Consider the following 26,924-nt stretch of genomic DNA (forward strand, 5'->3'; position numbering starts at 1 on the left):
TTGCGAACATTTCAAACTTGTGAACGGGAGATTGGAAATAGAATTCGGAACAACAGGCATTTAGAAGATCTTGTGAATGTTTAGAAACTATAGATGCTAAATATAAAAACAATGAAAAAGTCATCACAACTAAACAAAATTTGTACATTGTCTACTTTCTCTTATGTGGGAGCCGATGAGACTGTCAAATAAGAGGGGGTTTCAAATTAAAGAGGCTGAAAGTGAAGGAGAAGTTCATACGAGTTAGAAGGAGAAGCTAATACAATTAGTATGCCACCTTGACTGTTGCTATAAGAAACTGCACAAGTAAGAGAGATACAGATTTCTAAATTAGAGCGAAAAAATGTATTAGGAATGAAGGTACTGTCAAAACATTAAAATAAGAGGAATTTTTCATATTGGAGAGGTCTTAGATTAGAGAAAGTCCAGTGTAATTATATTCTTCTATTTGGTTTTCGAGCTTTATTCAGTATCAAACACCCGGTTAGTCAGTCCTTGGTAAGGGGGAATGGTTCATTCTATATTTGAACTCAGAACGGGCATGTTGTTAAGTCGTGCGAGCCGTGGACGACAGGGACCACGGGACCGCCATAATTATATAAGAGCATTAATATAAAGCATCTAATATATTAATATATTTATTTAATCCATTAATATATGCAATCTTCTATATAGAATTATAACTCCGAATATCGATCGTTGCATTTGCTTTAGCTTTGTGGATCTAAATAAGGAATTGCGAAGGAGTCATCTATCCAGTAGGTTTGAACGGTAAAATTGTGCCGAATCGTAAAGCTCTCTACTCGATTAATAAACACTATCATACGGGAATGCACATTTACATCGATAGTAGGGCGACGTTGGTTTGTGAGCATATATCAATAGAACATGAGAGTCACCCCGTTCATGAGGCTTCCAAGAAGAGTCCTAACCAGTAATCGATTCTCTTCGGTAGGTAATTTGAATTATACTGCCACTAAACTTCCATTCTGCGCCGCAGGCAGCCTACCGTGAACAGAGGCCAGCTTGTTGCCTGCCAGCAGAGCAGGAAACTGCTGTTTTGATGCGTCGCAAGCTCATCATCTCATTGTTATAGTCGATTGTTTTCGTCGTAGCACTGTGCATATCACCGCGCTGCTCACGTCCGCCAACACGCACACACGTACGGGACAGCATACTGACGGTACACACAGACCCCATCCGACACAAAACCACTATTGCATTTGAATGCGTTCATCGAAGCGATAAAGCGAAATATGCGCCAACACCGCTCTGCCGCCCTGACGCTCTGCTCTCAGTTGCCCAGCAAATTGAATTATAAATTATTCTAATTAATTGAAGCGCAATCAATTAGATTCATAATTTAATTACCTCCCGAATGTGCTGTACTGGGGCGAAACACACCGAACGGCAAAAGAGCATACGATGCGCAAGCGCAGGGACCCAGCCAACTACACTAGAACGTTTTACGTTCTGCCGGGTCAAACGTTGTTTCCAGCTTCAGGCTCAGCTGTAGGATGATGAACTGGAGACGGTTAGTTGAGTGTCTAAGCGTTACGACCAGCCGCCGGCACGACGTAACCGTTACCCGTGGTAACGTGCCTTGCAGAATTTACGTTGCCCTCTGGCTTCATTAGCATCGACACGTGTCTTGCATATACAAAACCCAACCATAAACCGACGGCGGTACCCTCAAACCTACTCTCCACTGACCCTAAGGCTCCAAGGATATAAGGATACGCTTCTCAAATGGGCTCGTTACCAAAGATTGGCCATTAAAAGAAAGATTTGTTTTGTGCCAAACGAAAGGCGACAGTAGCTCCACACTATACGCCTCTTCGCACGCTAAACCGTCTGTTTTTGATGCAGAAATTACATTTATGTACAACCATACACCAAACCATTAGCGGTGTAACGAGTGACGATAAAATTTGGAGCTTGTGATGTTTGGTGCGTATATGCGTGATTCCATGCGAGGTACAATCATGTTTTCTCATCACTGTTTGGGGTAAAGCTATTTTTGGTATTTCGGCGTCGTATTCTGTACAGGCTGCGTTGTTGGTATAAAAATCAAACGCAATCAATGTTAATAAGTACGAATGGTTATGTGCTAGTACACAATGGTGTTGCTGAACGGATGTTTCATTGCATGAATACCAAAACAGAACGATATTTTTTAATGAGACATCATGGAATGATACATTAGTTCTCTATAATAGATAACGAATATCATTTTGGGATAGCATAAAATGTTATAGTTCGCATTCATATTTATTTTTACAAGTTCTTATTTTACATTTTCATAAACTGTCGGTTTCATTTTGACGTTAACAAAGAAATAAAAAAAAACATATTTTTTTGAAAATCTGCCAAAAACAAATATTTCATGTAAGCTAGCCTTACAGAAAATCAAATGTATAAACAAATTTCGTCGCATAGTGGCGTGCGGTGTCGGCGCTTCCATTATGATCATCGTGTCACAGATAAATGCAAACCCCTTACTGTCAAATTAAGCATAGTTTGATGGTGCTTAACCACGCATTGAAGCTACGTTTTTCACGATCCAGTTAGCAGCTGACGCAAAATATTGCATGTAAGCGACGATGTTCACGGAACTTTTTCCCGCCACAACCAGCTCCGCACCGGTCGGAACTCTATTTTAAACGATGTTCTATCACACGTACTCAACAGCAGTGACCGGCAATGGTTTTGCGCCCCCTTTGCAATACACCACAGCAAACTTCCGGCTGTACAAGATCAGATCGCCATGGTGAACAATGATAATGAATCCTGTGGTCAGCTTTCGCTTAGCTGGTGGTCTTTCGTCGATACGCTGCGAGCAGCTTGTGCAGCATGACAATCGGGTTTTCAACACAGCCTCAACATCGGTCTCTCTTTATTTCTCCCTCTCTCGCTCTCTCTCTCTCTCTCTCTCTCTCTCTCTATCTCTTTCTCTCTCTTGATATCGCTCGTTTGCTATCACACTGTTGGTCGCTCTTCTTCTCGCCTTCCATCTCTATCTCTCTTTTAAATATTCTGTAATGATCCTGGTTTTTGACCAGACAGTTATCCAGATACACCGTAAAAAGCTATGGAAAGGGGATAACGGTAATCGGAGTGGCAAAAAAGGGTCTCTTCCTCGAACGGAGTATCTTCACAGAGGCGGTAGTTGGAATCATAATGGGAGCCGTGGCTGTAGTACCTCTTTCAAAATGCATTAAATTTACGTTATGCACATGTTCCAGCGAGGGGGACATTATTAAAATTTATGCATATATCGTGGTTTGCATGCAAGGTGCATGAAGTAGCTGGCGACGGGTGTGAGGATATGCAATGCGCGTTTTCCCAATGCACTGCACTATTAGTGGAAGATGGGAATTGTATATGCGTTCCCTACTGTTCAGCCAAAACCATTACGTATAAACGCGTACTTTGCCCCTGTATAGTGCTTCTTATGCGAGCATCGAAACCATCAAGAGTTCTCTTACTCCTCCTCCTCCTCCTCCTTTTTCCATACGAACTAAAGGTCGCAAATTGTGCCAAATTTAAAGTTTCCCCATGCAGTCTCCACCACTAGAAAATACGTGTTTTCCTTTTTTCTATTTTATAAAACGGTAGATGATGGGAGACACGACACAGCAGCAAATGGTTGACCTCATAAAATACGTCATAAATACCGGTGTCCTCTGGTGTGGCCCTAATAAATCGAACGAGGTGTTATTGAAGTTGGCACAGATACTCCAATGGTAGCCGAGCTACGTGTTTGCATCACGGCCTCATAAATTATAATTATAAAATACTATCATCGAGTTGATTTGATTCTAACAATTTTGCAAAACACAAAATTTCGACAATGCGTAAGGCAGTGCAGGGCCAGAGTCAAGCCGAAACCTTGATTTGATAGCACGATAAACACCAATAAATAATAACAAAAGTGTTCGCCAATTTGATCGATCGAGTTCATGTGCTTTTTCTTGTTGGAATCAGGGGGATCGGAGGTACGATACGAATCACGCAAAATTAAAGCTTATTATGCTGCTAAGTGGACCCCACAATCGAGGACAACCAGTGTACGATATGTTCTGAGCGGTTCATCGTGATGGTAATGAGAGTACGAAAATGAAGACGTCACGAACACAAAACACGAGAACAGTATCAAATTCAATTAAAACAACACCACTTCTAATAAAAAAATAAAATTTCTCGGCCTCAACGAAAACGTGCCACACAGCTATAAGCCAATAAATCGTATTCGGGGTCGGGGCGGTGTTGCAAGGAAATTGCAAGAATTTTCGATCATTCCTCTGCTCACTCATGTATTTATATTAACGTTTTAATATCAATTATCGATGAAGTGATTTCACTCATTATTGGCACTCCAAGCTAGTCGAATTTTGAATCACCCGGGTGCAGCGCGAATATTCGTTGGCCGAGAAGCATAGCACGCATGAAGAGAAGAGTGCATCAAAATTGCACACCACACATGCTACATCGCATTAAAATCATGCGTGTGCTCCATCTTGCGTTGGTCGTGTGTGCGCATACCATGCCTGCTAGCTGTAGGCAGAATTCAGCAAGGAAAAGGTCGTACAGGACCTTTCCCGCCCAATTATTGTGGCTAGTCGAATATCCGTCGCGTTCGGGGACAGCTGGATGGGATGCAACTTGCAGCAAGGTGTGGTTTGCAATAAATTATTTATGATATGTCGCATTCACGCATCGCTCGAAGGTACACCCCGATGTTGCCGTGGACCGAATAGACTGACAGCACCATGGGAAATGGATTTTGCAACAGAACGATATAGAGAGAAAAAAATCGACACGTGGTTTACCTTCACTTTAGACCGGCGCCAATGCCGATATGGAGGAGAGCGACGGAACCACAAGGCCTGTGTAATTTAATGCGGACAACCCATCAGGCGCGGTCGTGACTCTAATGGTCACGTCTAGATATCATGCGTCGAACACATATTAGTGATCTATTTTGAGACAATTTTGGTTGGAGGCTATCTGGTAGCCCAGAAAAAAGGGTTAGTTAGGATAAATATATCAATTTCCAACCCGTGTTGACATAGTATAGGTCAGTAAGTCAAATCAGATGCTAGAGAATATAACATAAGAAAATATAGCAAATAAAAAATTTCGACACATACTACTACTGGAATCCCATATTTCTTTACGAATAAAAAAATATATAAAAATTGCACAAACAATCATGCATGGTTGATAGCAGGTATTGTAATAATTGGTTTCCAATGTAGTCGAAAAAGTGATTCGTTTCGCATGATACCCAGTCGTGATACTCACGGTTAGTATGATATAACCCCGTTTTGTAATATTTCATTTAGATTTTTTGTATTGGTTCGCTAAATGACCGCAGTTTTCTTATAATAAAAACAATCGCCTTGACTGAAAGTACTGCACACGTTGATGTCGTTGGCAACGTTCCAACTTATATTCCATTTTTTTCTAATCCGTATCAAAATCCTCTCACGATCGTACTAGATACACCACATCCACTTGAATCCACTATGTTTGAATTTAGTTTTCGTTCGTCATTTCATACACGGAAACGCTCATACTCGTATTCACGTGCAGGTTGGAAAAATAAATAAATTTCGGCAGATTTAACGAATTTTCCAACGCACTGAATGTGCTCGACGCAATGTGGCTTATTTTGAGCTCCTCTGCAAAACTACTGTTCGCCTGGTGTAGAAAGAGATGTCGTCAGGTTTTTGTACGAAACAGGCTAACGTAGACATGAAACAGACAGAGCAGCTGGAAACTAACAGCCCAAAAGCTAACCTATTTCTGAGCAGCTTAGAGAGCCGGAGCTGTTTTGGTGAGTTCCACGGACATCTTCTAATTGCTATCGATTCAGTTTGTCGCAAATAAAACAAAATCGACAACGCTGGAGGCGTGGTACCTAGCCTAGAGCGAATGGAGGGGAAAAAAGATAACCATAATAGGATATTGCTCACACTGCTGAAGCAACATAAAAGAATTGCGTTTGCCTCGCTCGTTAAGCTCCGCACAAGAGATAAATCTCGACCACTTTCGAAAACAGAGCTATACTAAACGAACGTTCAGCCTACCGGACGGGTTGCAAACAAAAGGCAAAAAATGCACGAAAATTTGTGGTAGCGTCCAAACGGCTTCCGCGAACGACGCCCTGTGTGAAACAAGCGCGGAAAAGGACGAAAAATTTCACGCCGCATCACGCAAAAACCGCGAAAGAATCATTCCGGCCAGCGAAACTGTCCAAATACGAGAACACCGACTACAATCACAATCAACTCGAGCACCGGCATCCTGGCTTCTATCGTCAGCTATTGTCATGTGAATTTCGCTGCACTGTCGTCTCGAGTCGCGGAAACTATGAATGCTTTTTTGTGGCGTGATTTACGTCCGCTTGCTCTTGGGATGAAAAATATTTTGAAGCATTATGACGTGCAAAGATGCAAACCAAACTAGAGTTGCAAGCAGAGACGAAAAAAAGAGCGACATATAATGCTAAGAGATATTTTAGATGGCGTCATTCGGGTGATAGAGAGAGAACCAGATTCTATATGCATACTAGTACCACGAACTCTCAGGAATTATTAAGATATCGTTTTAACTGTGAATGAAATTTTCCTGTCAAAATATTTCGAAAGTAATTAGCAACAAGGGAAATGTTTTAGTCATGAAGCTTAAAAGCAATATTTAGAAATAAAAAAATATTCTATATTTAGCGGTTTTTATTTCACAAATGTATGGTAACCACTTTTCAAAAATGTCAACAATCCTAAAACAAAAAAAAAAATAATTCATTAGGCGCGAGACCAACGGTAGTGACAAAATGCTGACAAATTATTCGAAACGTGAGCTTTTGTCAAAACCTTCGTAACCTGGAGCAGCCACGAAATAAAGTTGACAAAAGTAAACCAAAAGTGACAAAATTTGACGTTCGCGAAACAGCGTAAACAAACAGCTATTTGGCGCAGTTGTGACCCATTGCTATGGTAATACTGCTAAAATTCATATTTTTAATTGATTTATGTATCTATATAGTACTTCATAAACAAAATATCGATGATATTCAGAGGTTTGAACTTTTTGTCGTTCATGTAGATTTTAGATGCGACCAGGAGAAAAGCTTTTTTTTGCAGTTGACAAGCAGTTTTAACAAAGTTGACAAAATGTTCGACATTTTGTCCCCTCCGTCGAGACGCGCGACAAGCGACGATCTGGAGGTTAAAAGAAACCAAGATTCCTAAAAGATAGGGTGGAATCGATTCCTATCCAAATTGTCCACCAGTAGCAAGGACTCAAATTACTTAATTAGTTTAGGGATACTGAATTACGTCGTAAGTCGTCATACGAAAGGAAAATAAAAACCAATTCGGAATTTAAATTAAAGCAGTCCATATATTGCAAAATAGTTTTAACAATTATATAATTATGAACAGTAAATCAATAATTTTACAACAAGCGGCAAAAACTGTAAGCCACAAACAATCTTACAAAACTTTTGATGGTTTTTCATTTATACTGGAGGGACAGACTAACACAACACAGTTTTTAACAAACGAAAATTCAATGAATAAACCACGAAACCCGATTGTCAGGGTGCACAGAGATTTTCGTCCTTCAAGTCCTATTATTTTGTAACATTGTTAGCCTAAAGTTACAACACAGATACACGTTCATAGCACGTTTGCGCGTGTGTCAACAGGGGACACCCAGCGTGCCTTAACAAAGCCATAACACGGTGGTTTTAAATCGTGTGGTAAAATGCCCAAATTGAATCAAACTTTCATTGATTGAAAACGAGCTGCGATGCATGAGGTCGGTCGCGCGACTAAGCGCTTTATTCAACAAACAGTCCACAGTCCACAAGTGGCGCTAGAACGCTTTGTAGAGAGGAAAATTCCAATAAAACCGCTGCAAAAGGGCGAGTGACGAGAAGAAACCAACCCATCGTATTTGGGCTAAATCCTTCCAATCTGCCCGAACGCACCATGCTTTCAACCTTCACACAGCAACCAGCTAACTGAGCCCAATGCAGCGAGGCTTGATATTTTATAAAACCGATGAGATGACGATACGCGGCAGTTTTGATCCAATCATTCTATGGCTTCCAGTATTCACCAACGATCCTAACAAAAAAAAAGAAGGAAAACCCATCTCGCATAACACGAAATACAGCATGGGATACGATATCCAATTTGCTGTGTTCTAATTTTAAGAGCATTTTCCTCGAGCGCTGGAAAACTTTCATCGCCGAGTTTTGGGTGTAAGCGAAACGAAAAGGTAGGCACCACTCTTTTGTTTGTCAATTTCAGCACCTTTTGCAGCAATTTGAGAGATAAAGAAAAAAAAAATACACACACAAACATAGAATGAAGTGAAGCCTCGCAAAATGCTAAGACAATTGGCTGCTCCACAACATCCACACGATGTGAAGCAGACAACGCGTAAAATATTTTCGCTCCAATGTTGGAGCGCATGTAGTGATATGCTCTCCATTCGATCCTATCTTGCTTTACTCTATCTTCATATTTTAGCGCCACAACTAGCGACGACATCGTTTGGGATAAGTCTCTACCAGCATCAATACCACTTCGCACAAAACCAAGAAAACGGCCCATCATCCACTCGGTGGGAGAAAATATTGATTGTGACAGTAATTCTATTCGATTTTTCATCCGATACCGCGCGTCATATGGTCCTGCCAGCAGGCTGCCTCTTCTTCCGACGATTCAGGGTTGGAATCGGTACGGTAAAAAATGTGTTCCGGACCCGTCACACCACCCAACTTCACCTTACAATCGCCTTTGTATTCGATAAATTTTTCACCAAACGTCAAACAAAGGCATCGATTCTCCGATCTTCCCCCAGCAGCATCGAGAAAATGGGTACAAAAAATCAGGAAGATATATTCAGTTCCGCATACTGGAGTTTGTAGGTTGTAGGCTGGGTTTCGAAGTCTCGACGATTGCAGAAACGGGAAGCATCGATGAAAGGTATACAATATTTGAAATTAACACCTTCCGGTGTCATGAAAAATTGTTTCAATAAATCAACCGAGCTGCTCCATACACAAGGAACGAAAAAGCCAACAAATGGTTTTCCCATATGTATCGTTCTTCCTTTCGATTCAGCAAATTATATCACGGTTTTGCATCATAGCGATGACTCTGATTACAGTGATTGGAAAACAGTGCAAGTCTATTATTTATATACGTATGTTAAGCTGATACTTGGCCGGAATTGTGATACAGTTGTCATGTCGCAATTGTTAGGTCCGGTTATGTCCGTAAGCGTCGTTTGGCCAGTGCTCTCATATATCCAAACATGAAGAAAAAAGTAGTCATTTAACCATGGTTTTAAAAGCACTTATCAATACTAGAAATAGTTCTGTAAATCAAATGTTGGCAACTGTCGAAACTAATGCTTTTTCCTTATGACATAAGCACATCGTTACCTTTGTACATGTGCAATCTGTGCCTTCTTCACTGTACTCATCGTCCATGAAAACGTGCTTCAAACAAAAGAAATTGCACACAGTTACTGCTATCGCTGGATTTGTGAAGTAGTCCGAATAATTTAGACAATTTACCCAAAGGTTAACGAACGGTTCAGATTCATCAAGCGGAAATTTGTAACCTACCTGTTACCAGACTTCAGTCAAGCCACTAATACACAGTTTATCGTCTATCAATGACAGCAGCATACTAATAACGTTCGCTTTTGTTCGACATGATGGATCCACAAAAATGGCAATATCCTTCTCACATCCACTCACCGGAAATGGAGAGTGGATACGGGTAAGGCAGAAAATTGGAGGGTTATCCCATTCGGGTGAAAGGAATTCTAAGAGCTGTATACTGTCAGAACATATTTCAGCGCATCACGTTCCAAAGGGAGATTATGATCGTCATGTGTAAAGCGTCTTGCTGCTCCACCTCAGCCATTTCGGTCTATTGCTAATACCATGGTATTGCATTTTCCTGGTGGCACACGCTTTGGCCGGAAACATTCTCCATCGTGTGTGCTGATGAAATTTGAAGTATTTCTTAGTGAAGTGGCTCGCATCATATCTTCCCCAGCAGCACTTGTTACCTTCGCTATCCAATGTCGATCACATTCACAGCATTCTCGAACCCAAGGAAACCAGAACTACTACGACGAATCACTACTTCTACATCATCCACTCGATGATTGACATATATCGAACACGGCACAGGCACGAGACCCGAACGTGCGTGCGGGAGTTACTGTCGTAGCGCATCGCTGAAGGTGTCAACAGAACGAAGGAAATTCTTCATGGGATATGGATCCGGCTGCTGTGTCAAAATACTTACATCATTAGTTTGCAGCCAGAAGACGTTTACGATGTTGAATATCCATGCGATTATTATTACGAACACGAAGTGCGACACCACGTTTGAGGCTTAATAGCAGTGGGAATTGATTTTTTGTTCATGTTCAAATGAACACTGATGCGAATTTACTGTCTTTTTTACTTCATATTTAGACAACGCTTGAAAATATGCAAACGTATAGAATAAAAATCTAAGAAGATGATCGATCTTCAGATATTTAGAAATAAAACACTGTTTAATCCAACAAAATAAAAAAAATATTCTTTAATGTACATACATAGTTGGTATATAAAAATTTCCCAATCTGCAACGACAATATTGCATATGCTTCATTCCGTTTTTTACCAACTAACATAATTGCCCTATAAGTATATATATTGGTTTGTTGAATAACGGAACACTTAGTCATTTACCTCAAGCACCAAAAGATATAGCCACGTGATCCGAAAAACGATTGAATTAGTAGACCAGCAAAGAGGGGCCTTTCAAATTCAACCCCCTTTTAACATAAATGACTAAAAAGAGTCGGCTTGGGAATTTAAGATAAGAAATTAGAGCGATCATTGGTAAAGCTGAAGCAGCCTTTCGTGTTAGGCAACATAGCAGGCAACTGTTAAAACGTCCGCTTGCTTAAGACTCCTTCACCACTCAATTTGTCAAGCATGACACACAAACACGAATCGAGCTCCGCGCTAACCCGTTCCAGCAAACCAACAGGCAAACGATTTCCGGTATCTTCGCCAAGAAGAAATCCTCTCCAAATGTTCAGCACAGAAAGTCATTTCTTATCCTTTTCGGTTTAATGTATCATGACTAATGGTCCAAATTCGCACGGAAACACGAATCCTCCGTTCGCTGATGACGACCAGCTTACCGTAGATGCCAATGAAAGCTTGAAAATGGCGGTGGAACACTAGCACACGATCCGTTAGCTTTTTGGTTGACTACTAGAGGCCACGTTTCGAACGAATTAATAATTCAGCACCGTAGGGATTCATGAAAACTATTTTACCGATTTTCTAGTTTTGCATGCCTATAAATCCCGGTAGAAGCATCTCCGCATGATGCAAACGTCATGCAAAAACAAAAAAGCATGAAAAATTCTTGGAACGTCTAAAACCACTCTAGTTCGATTTAACTGATGATGGTTTTAGAAAAAGCAAAGAATTCGAAGTTTTTTTTAAGTAGAAATGTGTTGACAAACTTCCCAGATCTATCTACAATGATGAATGAATAAGCATAGGCAATCACTTCAGGCTCCGCATGCAAGATGCGATGACATTTTAGACATTTCGGTGCTCGAAAGATCAAAGAAAACCTCAGCTTTACGCAACCTTTCGAAAAGTTCGCTAGATGTTGCACACACCCATACAATTATTGTTAAAGGAATATACCAGCTACTACGAATTGTTTAGCAAACGATGAAGCAAGTATTTCCCTGTGAAGCAAACGTGCTACAATAAAGGGCATCTCTTGGAAAGGGACAGTCAGGTTGGTGGAGTTGGAAAAGTTTCTCAAACGATTACACTTTCCGCAAACGCTGGCAGCTAGAGAGTCATTTTGTGACGAAACATCTGTCAAACACGAAATGTTGCGTAGTCCTTCGATTCAGTTCATTAAATAGAAGACGCCTTTGTCGTGTTGCGCAGCAAACACAGCAAAAGTTTCTGACAAACTTCTGCCAACCATTATTGTGCACGTGAAGGCAGCTAGGAGACCAATGAAAAGTAGACGAAGAGTTCAGAGTAGGGGTCTGAAACGTAATTACATCCGGTGTAATGTTACTGCTTGGACTTCGAACTACACCGTCTTACAGCAATAAAAGCGTATTTTTCATACTCTTACCATTGTCCTGTTTCTCTCCCAAATGTGTCGCCAAACCAATTAATAATCTGTGGGTAGGAAGGGAAATTCCGTATCAAATGTCACGCTTGGTAGCTACTTGATCATTTCGCCCACAGTCGGACAGGCGTTGAGAAACAATTCATATCCAGCTAATGATTATAATTTTACATCATTTAGAAGCCAATAGGTGGTGGTATTGAGTAGTCTCCCCACAGAGTGGAATAATAAGTTGAGCTCGAATGAAAAAAGTAACAATATTCAGGGCAACATAAAAAAGCGTATGACCCAAAAAAGTACTGTAAACTTGTACAAGGAATATCTACACCGATATTAAGAAAAAATAGCAATAAAAATAAAAGCAACTACTGTTTGCATGGGAAAAAAATCTTAACAATGTTCACAACAACACACACTGATATGATATGTATGATAATAACCTACCGGTTACATGACTGCGCATATTACAGCCAAGTTGCAAGTGTAAGAAGAAACGAGTTCAACAAGCATGCCTTGCAATACAGCGTGAAAAATGCGTGACTTCACAATCAAAACGATTGGACCAAGCTTAATCACAGATTGTGGTGTATATGCTAATGCTAGTTTCGGCGAATATAATGAAAGTAGTCCCTAGTCATCATGTCTGCGATGGTAGAGTCCGGATGTTACCATACTTCCAAACGAGGATTATAAATGGTGAACCATCAATCAGTGCTCTGAGCATAGCTTCTCGCTCACCCATGCATTCTACAACGAGACATAACAACATTGAATACGACAAAAGCCTTTGCCTAAACTTTGACTACGGAACTCAAACCCATTGGGTGCGACAAGACATTTCTTTAATCAACAACCACTACGACTAACCGTATTCATTGGTTGAAGATTGAATGGTGACGATGGTCACGGCACGCCAGCTAATTGTGATTGGAGTAACTAATGGTATGCCATAACAGTAGTTATTAGCCCATTTTTCATATGGGAGGCAGACCTTTCGTTCTAGTTTTTGGGGTTATGCGACGTTTTGATGTCAACCCATCTTCTCACTATCAGTTGTTTCGCTTATTTGTGGCAGCAGGTACTGGAACACAATACATCATTGCCTTCATCAGTAACATACTATTTGTGGAGCTCCGTCCTTCCAATTAAGCAGAATTCAGCTAACGAAAATGAATTATTAGCCATGAGGTATGTTAAAACATTCCATTGAAGTAGTCAGCCACTTTGCTTTTATGAACATGCTTATCGAATTGATTGATCAATGGTAGATGTATGTTGACAGTAATCATGAAGATTGCAGAATTTCTCAAAACAACTTGAAATAATAAAATTATGAGATGTTTGTAGTTCTAGAAGATTAATGCAGTACATAACTTTCTGTATGAGATATTCAAAACTCATAAAACTTATATGTTCAACAGTTGATAATCAATATGACCAGGTTACACCAAATCAATCGGACTAATATCTCTATCGGATGTGGGACAGTAAAACTAACTAATAGTTGTTAAGTTAATAAGGCTATTGATTGATGGATTATGATTCAATTACGGATAGCAACGTGTATTGGTTGCGTACAAGCAAAATCACAGCATAATTACTTTTGGCGTTTTTCTTACGCAACTTCCCAAACAATTATTGAAACTAGCAACACATTGATATTATTCTTAGCAAAAAAGAAAGAAAAAAAAAATGTTTTGCAAAAAAAATACAAGGGCATACAAATTGTGGAAATTCGATGAATGAAATATTCTCCATCAAAAGTTCTGAATTTGTACCTGGTTAAAAGGACAGAATTTTGTCAAGCGGTCGAACAGGGATTTTGTATTTATTTATATTATTATCATGTCTCACCAAGCTGTTCATAAGGTATGCTTTACGAGGCAAATATGGCAGTCCCCTTCTTTGTGGACGGATTTGCTCAAGCCAGGCTCGTTTGTCATGCTGAAAGGATAAATGTTTGAAGTGGGAAAACCCACCACCGGGTAGGTGGTTAAGAACTAGCGTATAAAAGCTACCGCACATTGACCAGATTTATTAGCAACGATCAGTTGCCGACAAAAAAAATATGACAAAATGATGCTTGTCTAAGTGTGTAGCAAAGGCAAACGTTCAGTATGCATTATAAAACCAACGACGATGATGCTAAAGAAGAAGGACTCCGCTTTGAAGATGGTATATTCAAGCATACCATCTTCTGAGAGATCGCGTCCCACGCAAAGCTAGACTTCGGTAAGCCTTCCTTTACCCTGTCCGACATCTGTAGCACTTTGTGAGGATACACTTTTTTTTGAATCTTGAGCAAGTTTTCCTTCGCACACGCTGTACAGTGCAACATTTCTGACAATGTATCCTGTTGGATCAACGTCCTGCACGTCTTGCTACCACAACAGCAAATGCTTCACAAGCATCGAGGCGCCATAGCGCTAAGATTGTCGGGAGTGCGGTTACGAATTCTGGTCACGAGTTTGCGTTGGATAAAAGGGGATTCTTGTTTCCCGCTTCACAATTTTGCACCAAACCCTTGCAGGCTTTTCTATCAAACACAATCAGCAGGCGAGTAGGACGATAAATTCAAATTATTAAAACCATTCAAGTTGGAGCGAATCCTCGGTAAAGTACGAATGGTGCTTAGACGAAAAATGATCTTTCATTCTGCAAAATAGGTAACAAATTTACAGGCCTATTCAAACTTTTCAATGCTCTTGCAACGTATTTCTAGTGTCGGATTTACAGACAGAGCCATATATATCAGCAAAAGCAATGTTGAGGAGCAAAAATATCAATGCCTCAAAATTGCCTCTCATAACTGTTCTGATACGCTTCAATTATATTCAATGTACTGTGAAATGACATACATCATGATTTTTGTAAAGCGCGACAATGCTATGCTGTTGAGAAAAGCATTCCAAAATATGATATTTGTTTTATTATTACTATGGTTGAGTTGTTGTTTAAGTGTTCAAGTTTATAAATGGAATACGTGACATAGTTAAACTTATATTTACTATTTTCTATTTTTAACTAATTTTAAATATGGAACATAGCATCAAAAATTCATCTTGTTAATCACAGCACCAATCCGCTGTGATATTTAGTTTACACGTCCGCGTGTATGTGTGAAATAATGTGTGAAATTGTTTAGAAACATTTTCTGAATTAATCGAGTTATGGCAATAACGTGAGCTTGCTTGTGGAAAAGTTACCGATTCGTTCATTGTTTCCACTTACTTCCACTTACTGCCCAAACGAACACCAAATTTATCGGCGTTCCATCGCAGCACCTGTACGTGGTGGTTTGCAATTACGCTTTCCATGAGTACACCTCGTACACCAACGATGGCTGAATACGTTTTCAAAAACAACACAGCATTACTAGCATCCTTTCTCAGCACAGGATGCTTCGTTTTGCGGTAAGTGATGCACCCACCTATGCGATAGCGGCAAGGTGACGTACTCGTCTAGCCTCGCGCTTCGCACTGAATGCAATCCGGTCTGAAGCCAAACAAAAGATTTGCAACCAATGTTGGCAAAAGCATTGCACTCTGGGATCATTTACCAATTTTCTCACGTACCTTCCATTTATCCACCAATGGAACTATAGCTTTTCATGCCAATATTTGGCATTTCCGTTGGCAAAACCGGGAAACCTACAACCAAAAGCGAATTACTATTCTCATACGAAGAAACCGAGTCAAGGGATAGTTGAATGTGTGAAACCTTCGCACAAAACCATCGGAGAAGTCAATAGTGTGCCTACTACTGATCAAGAATTGCAAGGGAAACTGAAAAGCTATATCCATTCGTTGTGGTCGTAACGTAAAGCAGGAAGTGAATCCAATACTACTACTCTATACAAAAAGTTGTTCCACATGGTAAAGGTAAACCAAGTGATTCGAGCCAAACAATGACAACGACATATTGTCAATACAAAAGAATCCTTGGGCTAATGTTTCACTTCTAATCCTAACTCTTTGTCTGCGATGCAGGTGTAACATTATTATGTTTTACGTAATTTTAATGATTTTTTAATGTAAAAATGTTTCAATCATTATGTTAATGAGAGTATAAGTTAGTTACTTACGTTTAGGTTAAATTTTATTAATTAACACGCGATGTATACGCGTTATCAATAGACTATAACTTGATACATTTATTGTTGTTTATTATTATTATTATTTATTTTCTTATTTGGCGCACCAGCCATTTTCGGTATATGGGAGACTCCTTGCAGCGTTTTTGAATTCAGTAATTTACGTAATTACCACGATATTTTTTCAATCCCTACTCTTTGATGTAAAAATAAACATAGCAAATAATCTTGAAATTTTTCCTTTCTTTTTTCAACGGTGTTTTTTTTCGTCTTTGACATTAAAACTTAGTGAACGTATTAGCATGTACAGGTTTCTTGATTAACCAATACCATCATTGGTGTGAGACAAGCTTTCCAAAGCTTTCGTCTATGCATTGCCACATAACACAAGTAACATAGAATAACGAACTAAAGCATAAAATCCAATAGCATTAAATAAGTAATTCTGTGGTAAGCTATTCATTCAACGAGCCGGTTAGAAAAGCATTGGTTTTATGCATATGCAAACATACTTACTTTTCAACAAACAAATACTGCACCACCCTCCATGTCAACAGAAAAAAAGTACTGCTCAATGTGTGTACAGTTTATCAACGGATAGAGTATGGATATATCGTAGATGTTGAAATGCAACTGCATAGCAACATGCCATACGCATAAGAGCCCTACCATTCGAGCATTGCCATCTTATTTCACTTTTTCGCATACGCACAGTTTTCCACAATGTGAAGAAAGTCATATGTAGCGCACATGATAAGCTGCACGCGCTCTGAAGGAAGATACTAATTTATTCACCAAGATCACTCATTTATCTCTGAGTAACTATCGCTGCCACATGTCCGGAATATATGCTCGAGGGCAATCTGTCCCTCCATTCCTCGCAAATACTTATACTAGCACTAGAGGATGAATGGGATAAACCAGCGGTTGTTGAAAAAAAAGAAAGAAATACGAACATGATATCTGAACCGTGCAAGGTGTGCATTTTTGCTTTTCGTAGCAGGTTTCCACAGATTGACAAGCAGAACTGTGTGTTGGAAAGGCGTCATCATTTCTACCTCTGAAGTGACACTATTACAACCGTAATCGTCGCTCACTCGAGGAAGAAGATACAACGACTCGGTGGTTTGCATAGCGCATCGCGACCCACTCCGTAGTATAAACAATCAAGCCGCAGAACAAAACAGGACTTGGGTCGAGCGAACAAATTCACTCCAGTACAAAGGCTGTTATCCTTTAGCGACTTCGCGTTACTATCCTAAATAATTTAGCAGGTTGTGACATTCTATGGCCCCGTTTAACGACTAAGCCTTGTTGGATGAGGTTCTCTCGGTGCCACGGTGATGAATTCAATGATGTTGAAGGCAAAAGTCACCGGCGAAACGACAACTAGCCAGAACCAACCGTAACAGAGGGAAGCAAATCCCACCAAATCAACGTTGGTTTGCTCGTTGAAGTGGGAGAACTGCACGGGTTTTGGAAGAGCAAAAGTAACAACACGTGGATAAACTTGGCCCACAGCACGATGCGAAACGAACAGAAGGCAGGCCAAGAGAAAGCCGTTCAACTTCATCAGTAGATGCATGCTATTTTGGGAAGAAGCAGAAATCGCACAAAATTTTGCCACCATAAATAAACGAGTGGCATTCGTGGAAACTCTGCAACACCAACCACCAACTAGAAAAGAAAAAAAAAACGTTTGCTTACTCCGACACATAGATATACACATCTAGCATTTCATAACATGTAACATCCTTCTTTTCCATGAGATTCGTAAAAGGCGATGTGGCAGGAAAAGCGGAGGAGCAAACATCTCCACAAAAATACTTTCAGTTGGTTTTTGGTTTTCCCTTTTCAGTTTTGCTCTTTCCATTTAACAAAAATCTAAAAGTGCACAGTCAGGCTAGTCAGCTTGAACTGAGCTTTACAAGAACGAGAGATAGACGATGAAAAAATATCAATTCTGAAAAGTACATCTTGACACACAGTGAAGCAAAAATCAAACAACTACAATCAACCGGTGCTTGTAGCAAGGCAGACTCACTAATGAAGTCGCCCGTCATGCCAGTCCTCGGTGAACGTAAGACATCAATTGTAAAGGTACAGGGTTTACCAAGTCACTTTGCGATGTGAGCTGCACAATTCATCTCACTTGAGACGTATTTCTATTCTGACGTGCTACTTCATTTGGCCCGAAATAATTTTCTATTCCGCCGCATTCATTTTCATCCATTATATGAAGTATTTTCACAGGGGATGTTAGCTGGAGCCGTCCGCGATGTTTACATTTTTTTCAAAAATAAATTTTTGGGCTTTTAGTGCTGATTTGTGATACAACTATGTTGTTTAACAAAGAATAGAAGTTTATCTTTGCTCCGCTGTAACATTCTAGCCGAAACATGGGTTATTAATTGAGTTATTAGCAGATTTGACAGAGCAGGTTCAACTGCTAATATCTCAACGATTAATCCATTTTTCGGCTAGAATGTTACAGCGGAGCAAAGATAAACTTCTATTCTTTGTTAAACAACATAGTTGTATCACAAATCAGCACTAAAAGCCCAAAAATTTATTTTTGAAAAAAAATGTAAACATCGCGGACGGCTCCAGCTAACATCCCCTGTGAAAAGACTTCATATAATGGATGAAAATGAATGCGGCGGAATAGAAAATTATTTCGGGCCAAATGAAGTAGCACGTCAGAATAGAAATACGTCTCAAGTGAGATGAATTGTGCAGCTCACATCGCAAAGTGACTTGGTAAACCCTGTATATATGTGATCTAGAGTATTGAAAGAAGAAAAAGCTAGTGGCATAACCGAATGTGACACATCTCAGTTGGACTCGATTCCACTAACAAATAAAGCTGCCAAATGTTGTTTTTAGTTTTTCAGGAAAATTACTTATACCTACTTCTTTTCAACAGTTTGTGTTTCCAGCCGTTTGGCACCAATATGACAAATGAATGAATCTTACATACATATAATCTCAATTGTTTGATTTGAATTATTTGACGTAGTTGAAGATTGTTTCATAAATTTAATGAAAATGTGTGTCTTATTTTTACATGTTACTCTTATTGCTGCTAAATGAAGTATCTGTAAACAGTGAACAAACGGTATGCATTCAGTAAAGTTCATTTCAATATGCCATTTTTGTCCAACATATCGACCCATGTGCTGCCGATAAACTATTATTTCCAGACAAATTTGAACGCTTTCTAAAGGAAAGATACACAACTCAAGTGCTCTCATCATAACTACTTTACGACTTCGGGAACTGGCTTTAAAGACGTTTGTTTCACTGCCCCGCCGTTTCATATTTCACTTGCTGGCATTTTATTGCTTAGTTTACCTTCAAAACTGAGCCAAGCAATAAACTAAGAAACTGGCGAGCCCATTCTTCATTTTGCTTGCTCCCCGTAGGCGGGTTCCCGCCGTAAGCAGTGGGTCACTGCAGCGTTGAATAAATTCCACCTACATTACGTAGCAAAACGCGGGCTCCATGTCTTTGCGCGGCTCCTGCTATTCATCATCGTTCCCGACGACCTCGACATCGTCGCCGTCTTTAGGTAATTGCCAGGCACAATCTCGATCGAATTCCCGGGGGTCAACGGGAAACGGTCCGTTATGCTAACATATGCATGATGATTATGATGGGTTGGTGTAGTTGGATGTTTGGAAATTTTCCACTTCCTTCCTTGTTGTTGCAAAAAGGAACGAACAGGGTAACAACACATGCGAGAATGAAACTGGTTTGCAATTCATCTTTCGGGTACGGGTGGACAAAAATGTGCGCACCCAACCCATTCCTTGTCCCTTTTTTGTATTATGGTCAACAGTCAAGGTACTTCATCATCATGCAAAGTAAGCTCTATATTGCTATTGTTGGCTGCCAACCCGTTCAACTGCCGCGCTGCGGTCCCTTAATTCACCACAACTATTCTTCACCCAGTGGTCATACAAAAAAACGCCAGATTCCTTCAGGACCGTTGCGTTGCAAATGCTGTGAAAGTACATGCCTTGCGCTGTTCTAGGTAAACCATTCAAATACGGGGTTCCCAAAGTAAAAATGCATGTGCTCATACAATTACACGCGCTCGCTCTGGCAACTGGTATGCTATACAATACTTTCAGCCTGCGCCTCTCAATTCCGAGAGCTCCAATCTACGATATCTTCTTGCACGGTACTACTTTAGCGTACTTTCGGAATAAGACGCTTTAATAGTATAGCGTGAACAAGAACACTACCATTTGACCACAACAACACAGCTTGTACCAAAACAATCACCACCGTTGCACCGAATCATCGGTTGATTTAGTAAGTACTAGCCACAACCTTTTATACTAACATGCTAGTTAAACATCACTGTAGCACCAACGAATTTGCAGCCCAAAATAATCCTGCAGGTCGTGTTGCAAAAGTTAATGAACTGTTCGATCAAAATTATCTGGATGGATCATTACATACAAAATAAATGTATTATTATGAACGTTTAGTACAGTACCTTTCTTATAATAGGTTCATTTTTACTGTGTTTTCGTTAAAGGAGGTTTTTGATTCATTTTGGTAAAAAAAATTATTATTAAATATATTAAGCATATACACTTATCAGACAATCAAACACAATTTGCTAAAAAATATTTCACCACGTACGCGAATGTCGTTGTTTTTAAACTAAACTAAACAGCGAGTCTACCCCACCCAATAACCTCTCGAAGCTTGTATGTTAATTTGAAATCGTAAACAGTACTTTTTATTAATTTCTTCCGAGAGCTTGGTAATTGTTTTGAATTATAGCCTGGCAGGTCTTTATTTATAAGCAGTATCCTCGCTGTGCTCCATAAGGACGTTTTTCAACTTAGCATATTGTTCACCGGCTGCTTGAAAGTGCATTTTCTGGTAGATGGTAATACCACCATTGCCAACATAACTCCATGACTTGGGCTAGACCATCGACACAGGTTCGGCTTCGGCACCTTTAAGTTGCTTACAATAACGGCAATGATAGAACGGTTCATCGTTCTCCGTTGAAAAGTGTTCGGCTGCTAGATGTATATCTGTGTATCCGCCCATTGCGATGTTCGCCACCATCGGCTCATTTTACATCCCTTTGAAACTGGCAATGCGGAAAGTTGAATAGGATATTGATTACTTCGTGCCCATCTTGATTAGGGCTGACGGATAAGGCTTTCGTCCGAGTAACAGAACCGAAACTAGCCAGCAGGATCGTTCGCATAGGAGAAACTTCTGACTCAATGAACTAATCAATATTTTACTCCTTTCGAGGATGCCCGCCGAGTGACATTTGCCCGCTAGCAATTGAATGCAGCATGGAACGGTACGTAACACAGCGGAACAAATACAACCGGTCGCAATCAACCCAACCCGGAAGGACGGTCGGATTGTGAGAAGGACGGGAAGGAGCATGAAAATGAGACCAATAATTCCTATTCTACAAAGCCAATCGTTTGTACCCGCCCGTCGAGCTCAAGGACGTGATGTGATAAGGAGCGAGAAACTGTCAGGACTGCTAGGGGAGGTATGTCCTGGCGATAGCGTTTGCGGCCCATTCATTCCATCCGCTGCTAATTGTAATTGCTAATGCTATGTAAATCAATTTTCAACATTCACACATGCCCCGATATTCGACTGCGCTTTTTGCATGCTCTCTACTACGGCAGAGAATATTGCACACATACACGTACATCAATGCACGGACGAATGGTCATAGAAGCCGTTCTGCACTCCATTCTCCACAGTCGTCAGACGGAAGCTATCAATGATTTAACCGTTTGCATAAATATTTGAACAGCTACTGTCAATAGGAATTCATAAATAATATCCATCACGAGCATCCATATCCTCGCGCCTTACCTTTCGCTGTTCCGTTCGCACGGCGCGATAGAAAATGGAAGCAAAGTGACAACCAATCAACAACAGGCTCGAGAGCGAAATCGTGTAGGATTCGAAATAGTGCACTCTCCCTCCCTGCGTTACTGCAGCCTTTCTGGATGCATTGTTTGTAAGCGTTAACAGTATTTTCAAATAGATGAAATTTTCATCGATGCTGTGATGGGACGAAATAGAATTGAACTGACACGAAGCATCGTTGCAACTGGCAGTTGTCGAACGAGCAGCGACCAATCCTACCAAGTTGTTATTTCGTGTGTGAAGAATGTATGTGTGAGTTTGTTGTACTTGCCCGTCTTGTATTTATCCTCCATTTCGATGTTCGGTACCGGTGGCACCGGATATAAGTGACGTTACGGCGATATACCCATATAAATATGAATTGTTCGGAACACATGCATCAAATGCACACAAATTCGGTCGATAGCCACGTGCAGCTGTTACCAGCTTTTTTTGTGTGTTAATTTATCTTTTTTTGCGCTTCAAAACAAGCAGAAAACTGCTGCCGCAGTATAATAAAATACACACGAGAAAAATAAAAAGGGAAACGCTCGACAACTATCATGCATTTCGGTTTGATTCCGCCATTTATCCGGATAAATAATTTAATATATGTTTTCTTTCCATCCGCCACCATAACAAGCACTCTTTCGGGGATTGTTTTTTACTCGTGCATTTCCCGACCATGCAGCACACCACGGCACAGCGTAAACGCGACGATTGCGATGTGCGCAACGTTGAAGCGACATTTGGTAAAATATGAGTTCCAATGATATATATCCAATTAAAATGGCTGTTGCACTCGTGGCAAAAGATGGACCCGGGCGAAGTGGCACATTATAGACAAATGCCTTTGCTGAACGCGAGTGTTTGTGAATAAATAAATGAAACGTGTCGATATACGAGAGCTAATAGGTAAGTTGATTTTTTGCGCACTTTTACTTCACCAATTTGATTTTGATTTCCAGAAACAAAATAAAATATCCTGCATCATTCTAAAAGTCATCAATATTTGCGTCGTTTCGCTGCAAATGCCGTTTTTTTTTTATCTACAACGAATATCAAGGCCGGTTTGTCTTCTCTTTTTGTATCATCTCTCGAGAATTATACTCTACTGCAGAGTAATTAGCTATTTTATAAATGAAATGCAAGTACTTACGTGATGCTACCACAATCTGCGGCACCTCAGCCAGAAGGAAAAGTGTGGCAATGATTGCCAGCAGTAAGGCCGCGGTCGAATTGACCACCAACAGCCCCATTTCCGATCGAGGAATTTCTGTACACTTTTTTCTCTCTCTCTTTTCGGTTTAGATGAAGGGACGGTTTGTCAAGAATTTTGAATATTGCAATGTAGACTAATATTGCGAAGCTTTTACGGGCGTGATTGCCGTTTTTTGCCTACTCTCTTCGAAAGAAAGTTGGATAATAATTGCAGATGATTGTAGTTTATGCTTCAATATCAGCCTTTACAAGGGTAAGCAATATTCATGAGGAATGAATGGAGAGAGAAAGAGAGAAAGAAAAAAATATAATGATTTAAGAAGAAGATGCAAGCAAAACACATGTTGCCAGGGATTCATGAAAATATACAAGAGAATAAATCATACTTTTAGCTTCATGCTCATACATATGTTACCTGTGAAAGGTGCCTGAACGACCTTCGCAAGTGTATTGAACCGTATCGAGCGTGTAAGCTGCTATTCCTGTTTTTCGGATTTCAGTCTCAGGAAAGAGTGGGATCTTTTCTAAATAGATCCTTTATGATATCGTTTCATGCAGCCATTGACTCGAGTAACGATTGAATTGTTGTTATTTAATGTATTGTTGCCTTATTCTACTTCTAGGTAATTAATGCTAGGTTCAAGGAAATGATGGGAGAAGGACAATTTGGGATACTAGGGAGCTATAACGAACGATTTTGACTTATGCGATAGATTCAGAAGTTGAGCCAAATCTCGCTAACAATAACTATTGCGTAACGGTCGACAACGATTCAACAAAAACACTACTTTTATCATTGTGTTGCCCAATCGCGCTCTGCCATCGACAAACGGAATAAATTAAACCTAATAACAGCTTCACACAATACCGATGCGGAACACTCGATTCAATCGGCGGTTACTTCAACCAACTTTTTTTCACTTCTCACTCATGCACTGATCACAAACACATTAACTTTTAACTCTTGTTGATCACCTTAGCAGCTCGTCTACAGGCTGCACTTTCATTTGGTGATTGCAGCTTCGATACCAAAAGACCGCCGATTCATAAATTTCGTGTCAGTGTAGACATCCAGTGCGTCGTTACACAACTGCGACAAATAATGATGAAAAGTGCACTCTGTTGCTACCAACATCACCATCTTTACATCACACACTAAGCATAGCCAATATATTCCTGGCAGGATGGCCTTTCAGATATGGCACACATTCGGTTACAGAAACAATGCGAAACAAGATATACACACTGATTTACGATGCTCTGTGGGTTCGAAGTACATCTGCTTGCTTTACGTTCACTAAAACCATGACACAGACACAAGCACTACATTGCAATAGATGGTGCTTTTTTGATTCACTCACTTTTCACCTTTCACTACAATTTAGCACGTTTTCATATGCGACTGCAAACAATAACCGTTCTTTAGCCACATTTCCAGCTAGCACATTTTGCTCTTTTACGCCATTACAGCCACCTTTGCATCGTGCAACCATTTTCAATATTTTGTGCTTCATTTTCCGTCGAATAACAGCAGCAGCCGCCGTGAGCAATGAATTGTTCGCTGCACTGCCACCATTACGCGGCCATTCATGCTCCGCGTGGTGTTGTCTCATTTATTATTCATCTTTTCATTTATTTGCATCCTTTGCAGCACGGCCGATGTCTTCTGTTTCGTTTGGCTCGGTCGTATTAATGCGTCACTTAGGATGAAAGGATGCCCGTGGCGACCCCGACCATGCGAAGGCTCTGCCGCATGATACGCGCTGTCTTCTATTTTATTTTCTAGCCCGGTTGCACTACGCAGACATGCGAGGTAAGTGCAATTTCCAGATACATACTCCCACAAGCAATACGATACCAGCACCAGTAACACGGTTTCACATGCCGCTGTTCGTTCGGAAAATGTCCAAAGAATACTGTACACCGTACGAGAGAACACCACTAGTCATGATGGAATCACTTTCACAGCATCGCACATTCTCGCTCGCGAGTGCAGGGTACGTGGCAGCTTAGTGAAGTTTGCTACCACTACGGGATTCCAGTCATAAATGACATTCTTTTTTTATGTTTTAGATCACGTTGTGGGACAGAAGCAGCCTTTTCCGTGTAAAATCACTAATTACACGCGAATTTCACGCACCGACACTGTATCTCCCATGAGTCGTTCGTTGCACCGTTGCTCGAATAGAAGCAGTAGAAGTGCAACAAACACATCTTGTAATATGGTGCCACTTAGTGTATGATATTCCTCGCATCGTTTACAATTCTTGCCGCTTCGTCAAAACGAACCGTTGTGATTTGACACGGCGTCGAAAGAAATAGAGCTTTCCTTGCTTCAACACACGCTCAATTTTTTTCATGTCAATACCAATTGCCACACCGATTGACGATTACGTTCGTTAACCAAACACTCTTTGTATGGAGCAGATTTTTTATACACTTTTTTAAAGATCACTCGCACTTAACATTTCTATTGCTTTTCTGGCTATAATGTAACGGCTAAAAATAAATTTGTACATTTAAGAAAATAAAGTTAGCACTGTCAATCCATCTTTTTGGTAACTGAAACACACATTCCATTACTGCTGATGCTGTTCTTTACTAGTTCTTTGCTAAACGTCAATATTTCGTGCCCGGTTTTCAATTATAGTTTAATTACCGAATGTCAACAAATATTGCTGAATAAGACTGTTTATGGGTTGACGAATACAGTGACACACACCACCTTTCACAGATTACAACCCAAATCTAATCGTGTATGATTTAACGCTGCAAAATCATAAGCTGGCCAGTAAACATCTGCAAATGCACAGGAAACAGTTTTCAATTCAGTTTAAGCGCCACACAAATTCACCAAGTATCCCTCGTTTACGGTTAAGACATACGACCAAAACACAACAAGCCGACCAAATAGCTATCGTTGAAATTCTTACATTACCAGTCTTTATGACCATCGCCATTTGGTGGCGCCATCAACCCATTTTTTGTTTGGTTTTTTGAGGTTGTGTTAGGTTCATAAATCCTTCGCTAAAAGACGCCTATACCAAACGAAACAGAACAAACGCCGACTAGACGTGGCGCATGCATTCATCTGCACCGAATGGCTACGTACCATTTACAATTTAACTAGCCCACTATCCATGTACCACAGTTGTCCATTTCAGAGCTGTGCAGCTTATACGACTGAATGGTTTCCATCTCAGACCGTTCAAAGCGGCTCCGTTGACTTCTAAGGCTGTGTTCGTTGTGATCAGAACTCTCCTCTCCGATCCTGCGGACAGGGTATACGAGTTACATAAAGTACGGTTCACTAGTGTCGTGCCACCATAACGGTACAAGATTTGCGGGTGAGTAAAATTGCTAGTTTTGGTTGAATTTTTTCTAAGGGATGGTTACTTTGGTGGGCTATACAAGACAGGAAAAAAAACCTCTTCCTACCAACCAGGAGCTTACAATTCAATGCTAGAGACAGTAACTATCGAAGC

At 40.3% G+C, this 26,924-nt stretch overlaps 1 protein-coding gene across 26 annotated transcripts in view; it reads right to left on the reverse strand.

Moving 5' to 3' along the window:
- The window catches only part of LOC1279520 (tyrosine-protein phosphatase Lar), a 234,157-nt gene that overhangs the window by 103,212 nt on the left and 104,021 nt on the right, over nucleotides 1-26,924 (reverse strand). For 22 of the 26 annotated variants that reach the window (XM_061660324.1, XM_061660321.1, XM_061660322.1 and 19 more), the window contains one exon: nucleotides 23,378-23,682. In XM_061660324.1, coding sequence (XP_061516308.1) covers nucleotides 23,378-23,477 — 100 coding nt within the window. In that variant the 5' untranslated portion in view covers nucleotides 23,478-23,682. Of the gene's footprint in view, nucleotides 1-23,377; nucleotides 23,683-23,854; nucleotides 25,939-26,924 lie in introns of all 26 variants that reach the window. The other 4 variants (XM_061660331.1, XM_061660325.1, XM_061660330.1 and 1 more) reach the window with 1 other exon arrangement.

This window comes from Anopheles gambiae, chromosome 3 (assembly GCF_943734735.2).
Source record: "Anopheles gambiae chromosome 3, idAnoGambNW_F1_1, whole genome shotgun sequence".
Lineage (NCBI taxonomy): Eukaryota > Metazoa > Arthropoda > Insecta > Diptera > Culicidae > Anopheles > Anopheles gambiae.